This window comes from Topomyia yanbarensis, chromosome 2 (genome assembly GCF_030247195.1).
Source record: "Topomyia yanbarensis strain Yona2022 chromosome 2, ASM3024719v1, whole genome shotgun sequence".
NCBI classification, from domain to species: Eukaryota; Metazoa; Arthropoda; class Insecta; order Diptera; family Culicidae; genus Topomyia; species Topomyia yanbarensis.
This window is the reverse complement of record NC_080671.1, coordinates 70,032,863-70,052,547: the sequence shown is the minus strand read 5'-3', so window position 1 is coordinate 70,052,547 and position 19,685 is coordinate 70,032,863. Positions and strand designations below refer to the sequence as shown.

Genomic DNA, 19,685 nt, shown 5'->3' with positions numbered 1-19,685 from the left:
TTTCTGGAATGTCATCATATCCCAGGGATGGGGAATCTCGAAGGTTGCGAGTTTGAATGCTTTCGCTTCATTGACCATTTCGATCAGTTTTTCCCATTGAATACCAACTAAAAAGTCTTAAAGCTCGGTGAAGTTTTGCTGGATTTAGATTATCAAGTTTCGATGTGTACAGATGAAACTGCCCAGAGACCGTGTGGTCATGAATTGAGCAACTAGGTTTCTGCTCCCATGTCGTAGAACGCGACTGAAAACAGAAGTCCTTGAGTCATGTAAATGAAATGTAGTTTTCTAATCAGCCATGGTTAGAATAGCACAAATCAATCGCTAGTGTAAACGTACAACTACGAATCTATCTCGACTTATTCGGAAAGGTAAAGCTTCCATAGCATTGCTTCCATAAAGGAAACTACTATACTGGAAAATTACTTAAAACAGCCTTTATTGTTTACAACAAGACAGGCATGACTAATCCACATGAAATGCCTCGTGCATGCATTCCTGCAAATCAGGTTACTGACGTACGTGTCTCATATCGGAGCTCAAAGCTCGCGATATCTGTGTTGTCACAGTAACTCTGTCTATATATTTTGTTTGGTATATCTGCCGCATAACGAGTCATCTGACGATTTCAAAGGCGTTGTATCATATTGTAGCAGATATGGGCTTCTGCCCATTATGGGGTAGTTCAGATAAAGGGTGTCCCACATCAAATTGCATCACGGAAAAAAACGCTTTAGAAAATAACCCATTGAGTATTTTCTCTTGAAAATTGGGCTAGAAGTAGTTTAGAGTGTATTGTTTACACTTTATTTTTTATCACTGTCAGTTTTTCGAAAATTGGAAAAAAATGGCGTCACCCGAAAAGCAACATCGCAAGTTGATTTTGCGCATGCACCTGGAAAATCCTCAACTTTATCATCGGAAAATCAGAAAATAACTCGGAATCGTGTGATTAAACGTTACTACCGAACTTTGAGCATATAACGAAAAGAGAAATGCAGTCAGAATGGTTGTTCCATTAGTGATCAGGATCACAAGCGTCTAGTGAAAGAGTTTAAGCGGAATCCCTGCTTCGGTCAGTGATGTGGCCAAAAATTTAAATCTGCCCAAGTCTTTCTTTCAGACAGCTAAGGACAGGGAGGGACTGCATATGTACGAAGTGTAGAAAGCTCCAAATTGAACGATAAAATACGGTGGAAAAGTCACGGGCTCGGAAACTGTACATCTATATGCTGATGATGGATAATGAGACTTACGTCAAGGCTGACTTCCGGCAGCTTCCGAGGCTACTGTTCTTCACCACCCAGCAAAAGTTTGTCACCTAGTGACTAGAGCTAAATTTCCCTCTAGTCACTAGGTGACGTGACTGTGAGAATAGGGCCCCTGGTTTCACTTCAGGGTTTTCAAGCACAAAGTACATTAGGTGTACAGATCGGACTCGATTATCCGGGGATTTCAAAAATATCTTACCCCGGATAATTGAATCAAACTTTTTTGTGTTATTTTATGAATTTAAGCTTTATTCGCGAAGAAATTGGAAATAAAATGGTCAGGTTAAATTTTCTTATTATGGTAAATGTAAATGTACTTATTCTGACCCTAGTAGATTTTTTCAGAATTTCAAGGTGTGATTTGTATTTTCAGTTGGTTTTCATTTATTATTTATATTCATAACGAGTTAACAGTATGTATTACAGGCCAGATTCGATTATCCGTAGGGTGCAGAAAAATTTCGCTTCGGATAATCGAATAAAAAAAATTTTTTCTTCATGAAATATATTTATTATATGTTGAAAAACAGTATCTAAGGTGCCTCAATGTTTGACTTGTGGTACATGCATTAATGTTTGACTTATGGACCATTATCGATCACTTTATATTCTATAAAGGACCATCCATAAATGACGTAGCATTATATGGGGGAGGGGGGTTTTGTATTTTGTGATGATGTGCGACGACAGGGGGGGGGGGTAGGGGGTCTTGTCATGCTACGTAGCTTTTTTAAATGGGAATAACTATCACCGCTCTTTAATTTTTTTTAATTTTACGGGGACAAGGGGGGGGTAGAGTTACTGTCAAGCTACGTAATTACCAGGGGGGTATTTAGAAGTTTGTGACGCGCCTGTTCCGCGCCAGCGTGCTTACTCCTAGTCAATAAAAAATGCGGACGAACCTGGACAGGCGATTTAAACAGTTTGACGTTTGACTCAACTCGCCTGTGCCAATTGCCCCTAGGAACAAATGCAATTTGCGAATGCGATTTAAAGGCAATTTCAATACATAGACAAAGTTTATGTGAGTAGATAATGAATCCGAAAATAAGTATCATTTGTAATTTTCATATTAGACAATTAAGGGAGATAAAATGGCGCGTTCCGTGGGCGATTTAAGGGCGGGTAGGGCGTCAAAAAATGACGGCGGCGAATCGCCCAAATGTTGCATTTGAAATAGCTCCCTAATTGCCAGCAATTTGCTGGCAAATTGAAGGGCAATTAGCGCATCCGAGTTGGCAAATAGCCCCCCGTTAGCCAGTAACTTGCCCTTTTTGACTGAGCTATTTTTACCTGCAATCATCGGCGCGGCGGGGCGCACACTTCTGATTTTTAACTATAAATATGCTTGTTCAAACGCATTAAATGATTTAGTTTGTTATACATCGTCGCACAGTAAACGTTTTTTCTCTTGTTTGCTTGGTGGAAACATCATCCAGGATCTTCATTTGGCCATTGTTCGGCTTTCTACCAAGTCACTTAAAGGCTGTTCAGTGCATCTACTTCGTAAAAAATTATTAGCGCTGTTCTTTTCAGAGCGGTGCAAAGTACTGACTACAGTGAATATCCTATTTTATTAGTCCCCGTGTTTGTCCGATTCCGAATTTTTCTACAACAGATTTTGACCCGATTTTGTTAGCCACATTTAAGACAAAGTCTGATTCAATTCCCTTTTGTTACACGATGGAATTAAAGCGAAAACCTTTGCGTAAGTGTGTAAAGAATTCAGAATGTCGATGTTCTTAAAGTATTTAAAAAGTTTCAATCTTTTTTCAAACTGATGCGATAATAGACTTGTTCCGAAGAGTATTTTAGGGTTTTATTTCATACCTTAGAGAGTCCCAAACAATCTGAAACCAATATGTTCAGATCTCGTCAGTCCTAAATACATAATGGGGCTCATGAAATCGGTCATTGTATTCATTCTAAAAATTACAGAGAAAATCGCAGGCAACTACAGAAATATTAAGTTTGTAGCCAAATTTTATAGCACACCGCATTGAATTGAAATATTTGTTGATTAAATGAATTCTCTTTATTTTCCCAAATTATTGTAATTTTGAAGAGTTTAAAATTTTGTGCTTCCAGGAAATGTAGATGATATCAATTTCTATCGATTTTTGTATATAAATATTGGGATAGAAAAAAAAACTTTTTTTGTAAAAAATGCGAAATTTCAGTATTTCCACGTATTTTTGTGAATATTTTGTGAGAACATAAAATTCTGGTTTTCCAAAAACTGTAGCTAGTATCGATTATAATCGATTGGTGTACGAAAATATGTAAGTCATCGCATCGAATGCAAAATTATACGCTAATTAAGTAAAATTTATGTATTTATATGAAGATTTCATAATTTTTTAGAAAATATTTATTCTTTCAGAAACTGTAGTTGGTATCAATTACAATTATATATGTGTAATGTAGCTTTAGAAAAAATAATATGCGGACAATTGAAACAATGTCTTCGGAGTACGAATAATCGAGTCATTTTCTACGGATCGTCGAATATGGCCTGTAGTTGTTTATAGCTATTTGTGCAAGAATTCTAAGACAATCTTTTTATTAAGGTGTGTTTTCTGTAATACAACACAAGATTTTCCGAGGTAAACTCGATTACTCGTATACTACAAAAAATAAAGTAAGTAAGTAAGCCGGGGGTCGTAGTTAGTAAGCCGGGGGTCGTATGTTTTTTGCATACAGGTTAATTTACAGGGTGGTGTCACATATAACAACAGTTGCGCCCCCTTTTAATTAGGGTTAAAAGAAACGTTAGTTACTAACGTTTCTTTTAACCCTAATTAAAAGGGGGCGCATTGATTTATTCTGATGTGCTAAATACTCGAGCGCGTTGTTATGCTATCTGAGGAGAGAAAATAATTTTGTACAAAATTGTACGAATGAATTGCAAAAAGGTTAGACAGATGCTACTTTTAAATTCGGCTAAATTAGATCCAAATGGAAAAATAAATGATTTCATCAAGTTCTATACAATGCGTGGGACTGTGAGATATGCAGCACCCAAACAGTTCATTGCTCCAACTTTACCAGAATTAGTTATGCAAAATCAAAGTTTATCGGCGTGCGTTGTGACCGAAAATAGTCAGCAATTGCTACGAGCTGACCAAACCCGTCCCTATCACGAAAAACAACTTGCAGCATCCAGGGTCCAGCACTCGCGCGGACCTCTGGAACGAGTCCCGAACCGTACAATGGACAATGGGTATTTCTCTTTCAGAAACCGGTTTTCTTTTATTTCACACCAGCTTATTCAATTTGGCCGAGGTGTCGTTTTTAACAGATTTCAAACGATTAATTCTCGCTCTCCGCTTTGCCCACGAGAATATCGCTTTTTTCCTGCCGGTTCGTTGTTCTTTCGTTCCGTTTTCTTCCCATACGCTTCGCCTTTATTCTCGCCACCTTAAGCGGCCTTTGTCCATTTATATACATACATACGTATCGAAAAAGGGGACGCAGATTCAAGAACGAATAAAAGACCCAGGCGGCGAAAAAGGCGAGGAGAAATAATTTATACAAAAAGAAATTAAATTTATCTTCAAGCAGACAGTTCTCTATTAAAAAGAGCCCGTAAGGAATCCTTTGAATGGAAAAAAGCCATCGTTTCCTCTGAATTCACAATTCAAGCACATATTTTTATTCAAGTTCTTTTCTTCACTCTCTCGAGCAGCATTCAGCATCAGCATGGTTGGATTTTCTTTTTTCACACCTTAAAACGACTCGCACGATTACTTCTTGTTGGGAACGTTTCGATTGGGGTTACCGAGCCCGGCCCGATTCCCGGCTCGATTACCTCCGCCGAATGTGTTTCTATTGCTGGCATTGGCATTATTGCGTCCACCGCCTCGACCACCCTGCTGTCCTAGGCCGCCCCCACCACCGCCGCCCTGGTTGCGACCGCCGCCTTTGTTCAGTTCTTGCCGGTTTCGCGACTTGGCCTGTACGTCATCCTTCACCATGTCGATCACTTCGTCCGGTATGCGCAGATACTTGATCGTACTGCCGCGGATGTAACACTCGGGCATTCGCCAAAATTTATCGCCATCCTGGTGGAAGAAGAGGTGCGAATAAAAAAAAAACAGCGAATTAATTTATGTTGCGGGCTCGTTAGTTCGCGTCTTCAAGTCATCCCATACAGGGACCGGGAACATTATTATGCATTCGATTCAACGAGGATTGATTCTCACCTTTGATGTGCAGATGACCTCACGAAGATTAATGTTCATCCAGGTGTCGCAGCTCACCAAGTGCCCGTTGTAGGTTTCGCCATTCTTTAGCTCCACCAACTGACGGGGTAGAGGTTCGGTTCGGCGGAAGCAAAAATGAAAATAAAACATGCAGAAATAAATATTAGCATACGCCAACTTCAGCTTTTCACGAAGAAGTCTATTTATGGGAATGTAAAAAAACGGTAATTCAAGCACTGTTGGCCTCGTTGCATTATGGAGGATTTGAATGTCATTCAGGAAACGAACCTTGGGGGCGTCGTTTATATTATTAATTCTGAAATCGTAAGATATTCGGTATGTCTTTTCCTTAGATCCCGCAAAAAGATTAGTTGGCATGATTCGTCAGCGTCACGTCATCGATTATGATGATTGTCCCATCACCCAAAATCCGACGAGTACATTTCTATTACCTGTTGGGTAAGGGAATTATGGTTAAAACCGATACTTTAAGCTTTACCTTTTTTGAATAACTACAAAACCAATGAAATTGTGTGTTATGAGCAAAATTACTGACATTAGCTTAGCTTAGGTCCTTAGCAGAGCCTAATTTTGTCAACGCTTCAAAAAATTAATTTCGTTAAAAATTATAGGTTGCTAAAATTTGACATATTTCAGGCGCTGCGGGTCAAACCGTAATCTCCCTTAATTTATTTTCTCCACTTTTTATTAAAATGGCATTTGAGTATAAGGAAGTGTTATGTGTGTATGAGTTCGTGTGATGCAAAAATGTGCATTTTTAGTCCCACGGCGATGTAAGGGGAGATATGTAAGTTTACCTCACAAACAAAATAAAGTGTGAGTTGATTTCGTAGTCAAATTTTTCCTAGAGTTCATGTATTTATCCCTACGATTAAGCGTTGCGTTCAACCGTGAGGTAGATGTTGGGGAGTATATTAATACAGGGGGAAGACCATTTGGCATAAAGTCATTTAGCATAACGTCGTTTGGCATAAAGTCATTTGGCATAAAACCACTTGGCATAACCATAGCGCGATTCAAGTGGTCATTTGGCATAAAGGCCATGTGGCATAATAGACATTAAACCTAATTTCTCAGGTCTATTTGATTAACATGTAACCGAAATAATAGGATACAAAATTGGTAATTTTCTGGTATGCAGTTTCCCGAATTACCATTGCACGATATGGACTACAGTCGTGATTCACTGGTTAGTCAATTTTTGACTGGATCACTTTTTATTTGGAGCTCCGATAGTTGGATCTGAATGTCAAAATCTCATGTCAAATTCATTTTGCCAATCAAACTGACAATAATTAGAGATTTGACCAGATGCATTTTCGGTCCAACTAGCGAATCAAATTCGTTAGTTGGACGACTGTCCACAAATTGCCTGAATTTTCCGGAAATACAATAAAACTACAGTAAACACTGAATTTGTCCTAAAAGACCTGCTAGGCAGCCAACTGCGCTTTAGCTTTCCACTTTCTATTGAACATGAAAATTTGCTTGAATTTTATTCATTTTAAATGCAACTATGAATTTCTAAGAGTTCACATTATTCTGAATATTGTCAATTCTTCGAATGTTTTTGATTTCGATAATAACTTAAAGCGTCTGAGATTTTGCCTTCTTTTACATATATGTAGTAAATTGCTTTTAACTTTTAATTTTATTGCTTTGAGCTTTTTTCTTCTTGTGAATATGAACTAGTCGAGATTTTTCCTCTTTTCAATTTAGACAGCAAACAAAAGTAAACGTCAGAAGAACAAACATTCGGAAAGCAAGATACTATATATCTCGAATTAGATTTCATATTGTATAAGAAGTAGTTAGGTTAAAAAATTGTAGCAATCCAAATATTCATAAATTAAATGGTTAATACAATGGTTCTTCTTCGCTCGTTTCCTCTAATTGATTCGACATGAGATCTGTAGTTTTAAAATAGCCTATCATTAGCAGATTACAATTACAAATTTTTTGTTGCATGACATTTCACAAATTTTTTAACTTTCATGCAAGATAGTTCTAAATGCAAATATTCTCAATGCACAAATTCCATACTTACTTTAGTTTTCTTTGTAATCAATCTGACACAAAAATATTCTTCGTCTCACTGAAGTTTATTCCTTCTTTCAAACATGAGCAGTTCTTGGTATCGTACTTATTTCAGTGAATCAAAACGCCATAAACGGGTATCATACTTTATGCCACATGGCTCTTATGCCAAACGGCCGTTATGCCAAACGACTTTTATGCCAAAAGACCATTATGCCAAACGACCGCAATAGCATTCAATATCCTGTACATTTTATGCCAAATGGCTATTATGCCAAATGACCTACTATCATTTTTTTCTTATGCCAAACGGGCATTATGCCAAACGACTTTATGCCAAACGACGTTATGTCAAATGACTTTATGCCAAACAGGTTAGCCCCATTAATACACAGATCCTCAAGTAATCCACCTAGTAGTGAGATAATAGATTTCTCATATAATTATGCTCGTAGCATCACAGCGAGCAACTGTATTTTTGAATCCCAAAATTCTAGCGACAATTTGGCTTCTTTTGCAAGATTTAGACTACACTGGTCATGGCGCAAAAATTACTAGTTGAGTTATTTATAATAAGGATGTAAAGAAATAAATATATCACATAATCTATATATGGCCAAGGCTTCTGTCTGTCAGGTTACAACTTTACGAATATTTCATAAGACAAGCCTGCAAAAACGATAAAATCTGATTCTATCACAATTGCACATTCTTAAGGTCAGTAGGCAGCACGTTTTTTTCTGCTGAAAGTGATTTTCTATCATGAACCGTTTTCGGTTTATTGTCATTTTGATACGTCTGTCACGTTAAACAATTTTTGCAGTGGAGGTTGCCCGACTAAATTGAAAAAGTCTGTTCCGTTGGTCAACACAATTGCATGAACACAGTTTAAAGTTGAAGCTTGGAAATCAAAGAAGAGTTTGAAATATAGTTTCCAGAAGAAAAACTTTTTTTTCGATTTTTTGGAGTATTCTTAATGATCTGTCACGTTACAACCAGAATCTGTCACGGTACAGTTCTGTATTTTTATTGAAGCAAGGATATCGAGACAGTCGTACACAAATCATCCTTAATCGGGGAACTGAGTGTTAACGGAAAATTTCATGTTTATTTTTAAAAACATTGTTTTGATGAACAAACGTGAATAACTTATGAAAAGGTCGTAATTTCACGAAATAACACAATATGTCGAAAGAAAATATAAAAAACTTAAAACATCTGCATTTTGAAAACAATTTTTTATGAGCCTTTTGAATTGCAAAAACATTTTGAAACACATTCTATAACTAAATTATTTACAGAAAAAAATTAAATTGCAATTAAAAATTAAAAGATTTTTGAAATATGTTTCGAGTTCTTGTTATAAAATCATTTATTGTTATTTTCTCCACAACGCAATTATATTTTAAACCTTTTGTAATTAATTAAATTTTAAACGCGTCATGTTTTTTAGCGTTTGGTCTTTGTACTTAATTTATTAAAAGGGCATATTTTCACTACGAGATATTTTTTTTTAAATATTTTGGAAGTTTTCTTAAGAGCATTTGCATTTTTTCTATTTTTTAGGCTTAACCAAAAAATTGTTTTTGGTAAATTTATTTTTAAACTTTTTTTCTTTTTGAAAAATTTCACCAAATATTATTCGCACAAATATGTACAAATGGCGATTTTCGAAGAATATATTTTGAAAGTAGTGTATTCAAGATCTCGCACGCCCTTTTTAAATATTACTCTTGAATAAAAATTGTTTGTTTGCAATGCAAAATACTTAGTCTCACATATAGATGAAATGCAAAAAGTTTCATCGGAATCGAAGACGGTCACCATTTTTGACGTAATTGAATCAAACTTGATGCAATTGCTTTATAGCAGAAAACATCTGTCACGATACATAAACTGTGTTTCCTCAAAAATGAATACAACTTTAAGGTTTTCACAATACAGTTTGAAAAGTAGACTCAAAGTAGTAAGAAAAAATGTAGGTTAGACATTGTATGCAAGCTGTTGGTGTTGTCCACAAAACTTTTTCGAATTTTTGATCTGTCACGTTACAAGTTATTTGTTTTTCATTACTTCACAATTAAAAATAAACATTACAGCAATTTTCAAGCAATATTTTCAAATTTAAATTAGACTACGATGGAAAAATGTGGTTCCAGGCAAAAAGTTGAAAATATAGATTTTGTTTACGTTTTATCTCCTTACGGTCTTTCAGGTCATGTAAGAAGCATCAACAAACTTTTGTAAATGACAGACTTGAATTTTTTTCTGGGCTCATAATTCATTTTGTTTAATATTAGAGGTTATATACAAACGGAAAAAAATAGTTTGACGCAAAATTTGATAAAAAAAATTTTCGTCTGTGGTTGCCATTTTTGGAGACTTGACCATATATAAATGTCAATATTTGTGTGTATATGATTTATGGACTCCCAAACGGCGTAACCGATTGCCGTCAAAATTTATACGTTCATGTGTGCGATGTAATTGTGGAAGTTTGAGAAGACAACACTATTTTTTGTCTGCTGACACCCTATAAATGGCTTTTTTGCATTTTAGTGTAGAAGAGAGCAACTCGTAAAAACAAGTTTAATATTACATCCTACTTGGCAAATAAAATAGTTGTAGTTCTCAAAACACTTGCAAAATGTTTGTATTATGAGAAAACTATAACTATTTTCAAATGTTCGCACCCTCAAGATGAAAGAATATCCCTTCGAAACGTTGCACTATGGGTAGTGACCAAAAATCGAAAACTGCATCAACTCCAATTTAATTAAATTCTATTCAGACTCATTGTATTGGTATGAACTATTATGAAGAATAACGGATCAAAGTCCAAAAATATCCACGAATTAGAACCGGGAAAAAAGTCTCCCAAAGACCCCACTCTCGAAGAGTGATACAAGTACAATGTGTCTTCTAACTCATCGTCGTCCATTTTCGCTCTATACTGAGTACACTTTAATTGATATTTCAATGGCAGTCACAATTAGTAGAGGTACAGAATAATTCAGTACGTTTCGTTTGAGTTCTCCGTATTGTACATGTAAATTAGCGAGGATTACAATCAGAGTTTATGCATTGGACAGATAGTTGATCTGATTACATTTTCCCATCCTGATGGTTTCAACCATTTCTTTTTCATAGTATTGGTTTATATAGGGCACATTTATCCATATTTCCTGAACGCGAATTCCGAACAAAGCAATATGCAAGCTATAAGGATGACTGGAAAGAGACTGCATTGCAATCAACCGAATGCATGGCTTTTATGCTATCGACAAAAAACATAATCACCAACATAGCCTGGACACTAGAGTGACAAGAAAAAAAATACCTCTATCGGTCCACCCCTGAGTCGATTCCTAGTCCCACTAAGTGTACTTGCTCCAAATTTTAAGCAAATCGGACAAGTCTAGCTACCGGACCAACGTGCCAGAAGTTTGCATGGGAATTTTCGACAATTTTAATGGAAAAAACCTACTAGCTCGCATTTTCGCCGCTAGGTGGCACTGTATGCACCGTATTATCACTGTAAGTAAAAATAAGAAAGATAATTTAATTGTCTACAACTTTGTCAATGACAGCTTGTCAATCCGGCTTCGATAAAAGAAGTTATTAAATTTTTAACGAAGTGATGTCAGTTTTGCATGGGCCCTAACAACGCATGGTTGTGTATCAGTACTCGATTCGCACGAACTATACATTTTTGTGAAATAATCGTTAGGTTTAGCTCAATAGTATGTCCAGAAGAATTATAGAACATAAGAGTTACGTTTTGGTTTTAGTTTCACCTGTAACCGCATAGAGGGCGCCAACACTAGCTTTTTATAGAATAGAGATGGAAAATCGAGATATTCAAAAGAATTATTGAAAAATGCCTGTTCTACAACTTTGTAGAAGACACCTAATTTCTATCTATTTAAATTTATGCTGATTTCGTTTTTAGATCAGAGTTGCTCTAGGTTCGCTCGGAGCGGTCAATTTTGTATGGAAACTGTAAACATTAGAGCGAACCTAGGGCGACTCGATTCTAAAGCCGAAAACAGCATTAGTGTTGGCGCCCTCTACGCGGTCACAGGTGGACCTAAAATTGTCTAACCAAAACATAACTCGAATTATTTACTATAATTCTTTTGACTAAACCTTACGATTATTGCACAAAAATGATTAGTTCGTGTGAATCAAGTACTGATACACAACCATGCGCTGTTAGGCCCCATGCAAAACTGACTCAGACATCACTTCGTTAAAAGTTTAATAACTTCTTTTAACAAAGCCGGATTGACTAGCAGTCTTCGACAAAGTTGGTGACAATTAAATTATCTTTCTTATTTTTACTTACTGTGATATGATGCATACAGTACCACCTAACGGCGAAAATGCGAGCTAGTGGGTTTTCTCCATGTAAATTGTTGAAAAATCCCATACAAACTTCAGACGCGTTGGTCCAGTAGCTACTTGTCTGGTTTGCATCAAATTTGGTAAAAGTAATCCTGGTGGGAGTAGGAATCGACTCAGGAGTGGGCCGATAGCGGTCATTTTTTTCTTGTCACTCTAATGCTCACTCGAATGAAACATTATAGACCCATTGTAGCTTCAATCATATAGATTGAAAGAGAAATTCAAGCATGCCGATAAAATATGCTTAACTCTGGAATAAGAAGTTTTTCCAGTTTTTAATCTTTGGTGCCAGTTTCGTCAAAGCAAATAGGAGCAAAACTAACTCACTTCTGTTTCCTCCGGGGAACTGGAAGAAACAAAATAGGAAAAACCGATACTTGAACGACACCCCTGATTACTTCCAGTTTCTTCTGCTAATGAAACAAACCTCATATATACGGATATTGCTTGCTTACCATTGGGTGACTTTGTGCCGTCTTCAGTAGCGACAAGGGTAGCTAAAATAAAAATGAAATGAATTTGTGGCCGATTATGAGTGGATGAATTAACTGCTTACCATTTTATAGATTCTATTACAGAGTTTTAACGATACTAAATAGCCTATTAAATAATATTAGTACTTGACCGATCCAATCGGGACCTACACAGCAACTCACGTCGTTTATTTTTGTAAACAAATGCCGATAATAACAAACGTATTGCGGTGCCAAAAATAGGATGGAAAGGTGATAACATTAAATTTTGTCGTTTTGGAGCGGTTTCTTGCTTGCACACAGTGAGCAAATTTTCTGACAGAAACCACTCTGCTAGATTTCTGTAAGCCTTGGTTTGGCAGCCCTGTCAGATTTCTGCGCGTATCCTGTCGGGTTAGTTGAGCTAGGGCGAGCTCGGTTTCGCTCGCGTTTTCTGGCAAATTTTGACAGGAACCGAGCTAAACCCTGGCATAACTCGGACATAAACTGTGCAAAGATCCTGGCAATTCCTACCTGGTAGGATTTAGCACGAATCGAGCAAAACATCTGACAAAGATGTGGCAGGAAGCGTGCAGAGATCTTGGCCGTACATTTCTTGCTCGATTCTGGATAAAAGTGAGCAGCATCGGTTGGTTTAACCGCTTCTGTCAGAAACGGTTGTTGCATTTGAGCGAATTCGTTGCCAGAATTCTCGCAAAAATCGCGCAAGATGCTCGCAGAAACTCTGCCAGCATCAATTTCGCTTTGCTCAACTTTTGCTAACTTTCTGCTTGCCACGCTGACCGGGCTTGCGCCTGCCGCGTAGTTTCTACGTTTTCTACGCATTAATGGGTACATGATTTTATCAGTGTAAGCACGTGATACAAATAAATGTGCAGTTGAGTTCACATGACATGACGGACCAATTAGAATACAATAATAATTAAATTTTGTGCTTTCTATTTTATGTCATCGTCCTGTTCGTTCTACAAAAATGCATATGTGGACGCCTTTCACGATACGCGTAATGCGATTCCGTCGAATTTGACAGATTTCAAGGAACATGGAAACGAAACTATTCACGCACGAGGGGTTCAGCAACAGTTCTCGACACACTTTTGAGTGGGTCGTATACTCGTATTAGAGTATTGGTGACTATTTCTTTTTTCTGGCAATCACAGTTTTTTTTCCAAATCTAGGGGCAGATAACTTGTGATGCATTTTTAAAAATCAGCGAAATTAAATGCATTTCTTTTCATCAATATAGAAATATATAATGTATTTTGCGTTGCGTGTAAGACGTCAAAACCCTACAAAAAACTAGCTCTACATTCAACAAAACGTCGAACAAAGTGAATCAGCGTAGGACGTTTGTTAAACAAACTTTTCTGCGAGGGAGTGCAAAGTTGATGCAAAAATGGAAATTAAATGCATTTTTACTAATTTGATGAAAATTGGTTATACATTTCTAGAGTGATCTACCCCTAGTTCCAAATACATATTTGTATTTGGTTTTTTCTATAACTTTGAGTGACTTCAAGCAAGTGACTCTAGAAATTTATATTGGAGTGAATTGAAAATTTTCTGTTTCGTGACTGACAGCACTTTATTTTTAATACTCTTTCATACAATTAATTGTGAATTTGATACAAGAGAAAATAATTAAACGAATAAGGTGTATTATTCAATCGATGATTTGATGAAAAAAAAGCATTTTTTCTAATTTGATGCAAATTTGTTATACATTCCTAGAGTGATCTGCCCCTAGATCATAAGTAATTTGCGCTTTAGCCTTCGTTGCTAATAAATTAGCTACGCTACCATTTTTCAACTGATTTCTAATTTTACAATGATTTTAGAAATTTGTTGCATCAACTTGCACTTCCTCGCAGAAATGTTTGCGTAACAAACGTCCTACGCTTATTCACTTTGTTCGATGTTTTGTTGAATGCAGGACTAGTTTTGCAGGATTTTGACGTCGTACACGCAACGCAAAATACAGTATGAATTTCTATTTTGATGGAAAGAAAGGCATTTAATTTCGCTGATTTTTAAGAATGCATCACAAGTGATCTGCCCCTAGCTAAACATAGGATTCCTTATAACAGTTTAACTGTTTATAATTGTCCCAGCGATGTATTATAGATATACTTATTCCGGCAACTCACGCCGCAAATTGGACTGTTCCCAATAACTTCTTGTTCTGAATGTAAGCAGCAAAAATCAATCCATTTCGTCCTTAGTTGTGGATCAGTAGGGAATCGGAAAAGATTTAAATTATTACGTCGTTGATTTTATCGTACTGGTTGTCGGAATCATTTACACTGGTTTTTACAAAATAAAAGTGAGCATTTCATTACGTATTTTTAAATGTAGGGACTCAACTCACAAAGGAAGTGGTCAGATGAAGTCGGTGTCCTCAATAAAAAACTAGTATCCTCTTTTTTCTTAAATATGTTCATTTAGGCCCAAATGCAGTAGCTTAACGAGGTCGATTATGCATTTTTTTAAATGCATCGCACGTGTTAGTGGGGGAAGGGAACGCTGTATTTAGGAGCGGCTTGCTCCCCTAAAGGTAATAAAGGAAAAAGTAGGAAGTGGGATACATATTGTATAATTGACATTGTCGTTGGCTGGTTGATCATTGTGACGGATATGCACACTTTGTTGTATTGGTTTGCCGCCTGTAACCGCAAGGGCAAGGGGGTGGTCGATATTTCGGATAATTATTTTCACTCCCAATCTATCATGATGTTCCTAGGGGCAGATCACTCTAGAAATGTATAACAAATTTGCATCAAATTAGAAAAAATGCATTTAATTTCCAGTTTTGCATCAACTTTGCACTCCCTCGCAGAAAAGTTTGTTTAACAAACGTCCCACGCTGATTCACTCTGTTCGACGTTTTGTTGAATGTAGGGCTAATTTTTTGTAGGGTTTTGACGTCTTACACGCACCGCAAAATAGCTGATTTTTAAAAATGCATCACAAGTGATCTGCCCCTAGTGATGTTCTCTATATCATGTGCTTGTGAGGTATTTCGTGACGTTCTGTTTGGACAGTTATAAAAGAAGGATATGCATTGTAGACTCATGAAGCAATGCCATTTTTTTTATTTGGATTATAGAGATTTTTAACATTATGGTCATTAGCCTCTTTTCGAGTTAGAAAAACCTCCTTAGAAAAATTTCTAACCCCATGTGTGAGGTTGAAAATCGAACCCAGATGAGCTGCAATTCCATATTGTAGATACAGGGACAGGTTGATGGAGTTCTACTGTGAATGAGAGGCGGAGAAATGTACTAAACTTGGACATTAATAATTTTCAAAACGATATAGATAAGAAAAATGTAGGGGTTATCACGGCCTGTCAAGCCAGGGTCCTCAATAGAAACGTTTCCAAAATAAAATTCAAAAATAAAATTCAAAAATTCAAATGACATCAGTGCTACCATTCCTCTATATGTTTCTCTAGAGTAACCGAATAGAAATATACAGTAACAAAACCATGATTTTCACTGTGACAGTACAGTCGAGATTCGCTGGTTGGGCCACACCTCTGTCCAACTAACGAATTTGATTCAGACATTCAGATGCTTTTTAGTTGGACAATGGTCCAACTAGCGGAGGTCCAACTAAAAAGCGGTCCAGTTAAAAAATGTCCAACCAGCGAATCACGACTGTATAGTAATTTTACATTAATTTACAGTAAGTTTTAGTGTTATGCTACAACACAAAAAATAAACTTTTACAGTAAAAAACGGGGGGTAAATATGTTTCTTAACATTAAAAACATCGATTAAAAATCCTTACATTTTTTTAAATAGTGAAATTTAATGTGAATTTCCTGTATCAGCTTTTTTTAAAACACTGAAATTAATTGTTACATCAAATTGTTATAAATCTACTTAAAAACAGTAATAACTATAATATTTGTTGTTTTATGATTGTTTGTAAGGTAAATGCTATTGTAAAATTCTATCCGGGCTACTACTAAAAAGTGTGCTATAGATTTATAACATCGACTCTGCCCTCACCAAAATTTCAATCCGGAACATTCAGAAAATGAAACAAAAAATTTTCTATATTGCTCCGCTTCTCAAGCTAGCACTGGACCCTTCCATTTCAGAAGGGCTCCGACGCCACTGAAACTGCTTTTGCGCGCGTTTGACAACAAAAGTATCCCTTCATTGACAGAAACGCTACGACGACAGAAATCAGTGAAGCTTACCGAGTCAGACAGAAGCTTGAAGAGAAGAGAGGTGAAAGGAAAGAAAAGATAAAAAATATAGTCAGCTAAAGTGAAAACTGTAAATAAGTAGCTGTCGTAAAAACAAAACTAATCTTTTTTCTGCATCGATAAAAGTTTTTCTCGTTCTGCATCGATTGAGAACTACAGTAACCAACGCAAGTAAAATTTGGAGCGAAGGCAAACCTTCCTTCGCAATTTCAATCAGCAAAAAAAATGGCAAGTTCTTCAAGGTAAGAGCAGCAAAACGTCTCGCAAGATAGTCTTACTACTAAGCCTCGAGCGGAAGCTGCTTAAAATCGTGATGTCATGATTAGTAACATTCTAGCAGATGCAAGATGCGATTTGTTACTGAACAAGTTCGTAATGTCGATGCTCATTTTTTGTCCCCGGTTATGCACGAATAAGAACAATTTTGTTAGCAAGAAATGAGTCGAAATTGTAAAGTAATTGTTTCAATTTTTTTCAGGGATCTCCACCTGAACAAGGTATGCTGCTATTCACATCCAGATGCACCACTGATCGAAGATTACCGGGCGGGAGACATGATCTGTTCCGATTGTGGTCTGGTCGTTGGCGATAGGTGAATAATGTGGTAATTGCGTTTTCGGAGGCCAGAAAAATATTGTTTTTTTTGTGTCGTTCCAGAGTAATTGATGTAGGTTCCGAGTGGAGAACTTTTAGTAATGAGAAGGCCGGAGTTGATCCATCTCGTGTCGGTGGTCCAGAGAATCCACTTCTTAGCGGAGGTGATCTATCTACAATGATCGGTCCCGGAACTGGCCCAGCTTCTTTTGATGCTTTCGGAAGTAAGTTATCTTTTGTTTCCGTTAACATTGAGAGATCAATAATAAATGCATAAAATTTTCTAGCTGCCAAATACCAAAATCGTCGCACGATGAGCAGTTCCGATCGGGCTCTTATAGCTGCCTTCAAGGAAATCAGCACAATGGCCGATAGGATTAACCTGCCAAAGACTATCGTGGATCGGGCGAACAATCTCTTCAAACAGGTCCACGATGGAAAGAATCTGAAAGGCCGTTCCAACGACGCAAAAGCGTCAGCATGTTTATATATCGCTTGTCGTCAGGAGGGAGTCCCGCGCACATTCAAAGAAATCTGTGCCGTCAGTAAGATCAGTAAGAAAGAAATAGGTCGATGTTTCAAACTGACCCTAAAGGCGCTGGCCACATCGGTTGATCTCATTACGACTGCTGACTTCATGTCCCGTTTCTGTGCAAATCTGGGTAAGTTTATTTTCAGTTTCTAAATGATTGGTTACGTAACTGAGCTTTGTATCGTTAGACCTGCCGAATACGGTGCAGCGTGCCGCTACACACATCGCTCGGAAAGCAGTCGAAATGGACATTGTACCTGGACGGTCCCCAATTTCGGTGGCCGCAGCAGCGATCTATATGGCTTCGCAGGCCTCTGATCAGAGAAAAACCCACAAGGAAATTGGTGATATTGCCGGTGTAGCGGATGTAACGATTCGGCAGTCGTACCGTTTGATGTATCCTCACGCGGCTGAACTATTCCCGGAAGACTTCAAATTTACCACACCGATCGATCAGTTGCCTCAGATGTAAATTCGCTCCTCTTTCGCTATTCTTTCGATGGCTTTTGGCAATGTAAATTTTATCCGTTCTAGAGTAACATATGACATAGGAAATTTGTACGCCCTTTTTGCAATGGTGGAAAAAAACTTCTTTAATCGGTTGTACGGAGGGAAACCGAATATAATCCAATATAATCCCGAATATTGGGAGTCATCAGAGCAATGATGCAAATTGATTGTGATGAACAGAACAGTTTCTGCTAAAATTGCTTTGAAAATGATAAATTTAACAATCATATTTAGCTTTAAAAGTTGTTATATCAATCTTTAGCTATTTTTTTAAAATATTGCGTTTTGGTAAATTATTACCTTGCTATCAACAAAAACGTATATCAATTCTAGGTGAAAATAAACGTCATATTTTTCGACCATTCGGAAATGGGCCAGGTTTTTAGAAATAATTTGTTAGAAAGTTGATTCGAATCTGAACCGATCGAATTAGAGAGCTATTGACATACAAATCTTCATTTCACATGTTGCTCTAGGCTTGATCAACTTTTTTTTTCCATGATGTTCGACCTCTAGAATGTCATTTATTTCCCACCCACCTTTCTTCTATAAACTTTGCGTTAAACTATATAGAGGTCAATATTTTCGACTGGAAAAGTTGCTTCAAACTTCATTAGTACGAAGCATTCCGGCATCATTGAACGGTGAATTACAGTCCTCGAAGTGAGTATAAGTAGTGTGTAACAAAAGCGATCGCCTTCGAAGAAATATGTCACCTCACATGATCAGGGGAAGTATGAATAATAATTGTAACTTGAAGTAGGGGTATTATTTTTTTAGTACGTTTGAAGTAACCAACAGTGAAATATAAAACCTTACCGATTTTTGATAAATATAAATTAAATAGAGTATCTTTCTCCGTAAGCACATACAAAATAAAATAGTGACCGAGTATGGTTAAGCTGGAAACGATCGGTGCATATGAAGCAAAAGATTCAAACAAAACTATATGATAGTTGTAGAAATTAATAAAAGTAACATTTGATTGGAAAAAAACGTTTTGTTTGCTTATGTGTTGCTCTGACATTTTCCAGTAATTCGAAAGCATTCTTGTACATCTTACCAGTTCTTCGATGAGTTCAATTCCGTCGTGGGGTAGATATTTTATTACTCATCTGACTAATTAGGGTGTTACAAGTGGTGATTTTTCGTTTTTATTGTTTACTTGGGGCCCTATTCGCACAGTCACATCACCTAGTGACTAGGGGGAAATTTCCTTCTAGTCACCAAGTGGTGTGACTGTGAGAATATGACCCGAAGTCAGTAATAAATTACCCTGGACTCCCCTAATCCTCTCCTTGAAAATGGGAAAGGTTGAAGTGGCAGGGTCATTAGGAAGTGGTGTTTTGTCTTAAGGACAAAAGAGATTATCATTATTCTTGCTTGATCAAATTCAATCTGATTGATTTCAAATAT

General features: G+C 36.9%; 2 protein-coding genes across 2 annotated transcripts; one reads left to right on the top strand and one right to left on the bottom strand.

The window, feature by feature from the left end:
- Positions 1 to 4,892: 4,892 nt before the first annotated feature.
- Positions 4,893 to 12,637, bottom strand: LOC131678399 (U6 snRNA-associated Sm-like protein LSm4). Its single transcript, XM_058958544.1, has 4 exons — positions 12,498 to 12,637; positions 12,397 to 12,438; positions 5,477 to 5,575; positions 4,893 to 5,335 (listed from the first exon to the last, which is right to left on the bottom strand). The coding sequence occupies exons 1-4, from the start codon at positions 12,498 to 12,500 to the stop codon at positions 5,018 to 5,020; spliced, it is 462 nt and encodes a 153-aa protein (XP_058814527.1). The 5' UTR covers positions 12,501 to 12,637; the 3' UTR covers positions 4,893 to 5,017.
- Positions 12,638 to 16,576: 3,939 nt separating this feature from the next.
- LOC131678397 (transcription initiation factor IIB) lies at positions 16,577 to 19,255 on the top strand. The gene is made up of 5 exons (XM_058958542.1): positions 16,577 to 16,875; positions 17,112 to 17,225; positions 17,291 to 17,451; positions 17,515 to 17,889; positions 17,948 to 19,255. Exons 1-5 carry the CDS (start codon positions 16,859 to 16,861, stop codon positions 18,229 to 18,231), a joined length of 951 nt encoding a protein of 316 aa, XP_058814525.1. The 5' UTR covers positions 16,577 to 16,858; the 3' UTR covers positions 18,232 to 19,255.
- The last annotated feature ends 430 nt before the right edge of the window (positions 19,256 to 19,685 follow it).

What these genes read in the sequence shown, in the direction of transcription:
- LOC131678399 (XM_058958544.1), bottom strand. An exon ending in CGGCACAAAGTCACCCAATG is followed by an intron (nt 5,576 to 12,396) that starts GTAAGCAAGCAA and finishes CTACCCCGTCAG; the next exon opens with TTGGTGGAGCTAAAGAATGG. An exon ending in AGGTCATCTGCACATCAAAG is followed by an intron (nt 5,336 to 5,476) that starts GTGAGAATCAAT and finishes TTCTTCCACCAG; the next exon opens with GATGGCGATAAATTTTGGCG.
- LOC131678397 (XM_058958542.1), top strand. An exon ending in TTCTTTTGATGCTTTCGGAA is followed by an intron (nt 17,452 to 17,514) that starts GTAAGTTATCTT and finishes AAAATTTTCTAG; the next exon opens with CTGCCAAATACCAAAATCGT. An exon ending in CCGTTTCTGTGCAAATCTGG is followed by an intron (nt 17,890 to 17,947) that starts GTAAGTTTATTT and finishes TTGTATCGTTAG; the next exon opens with ACCTGCCGAATACGGTGCAG.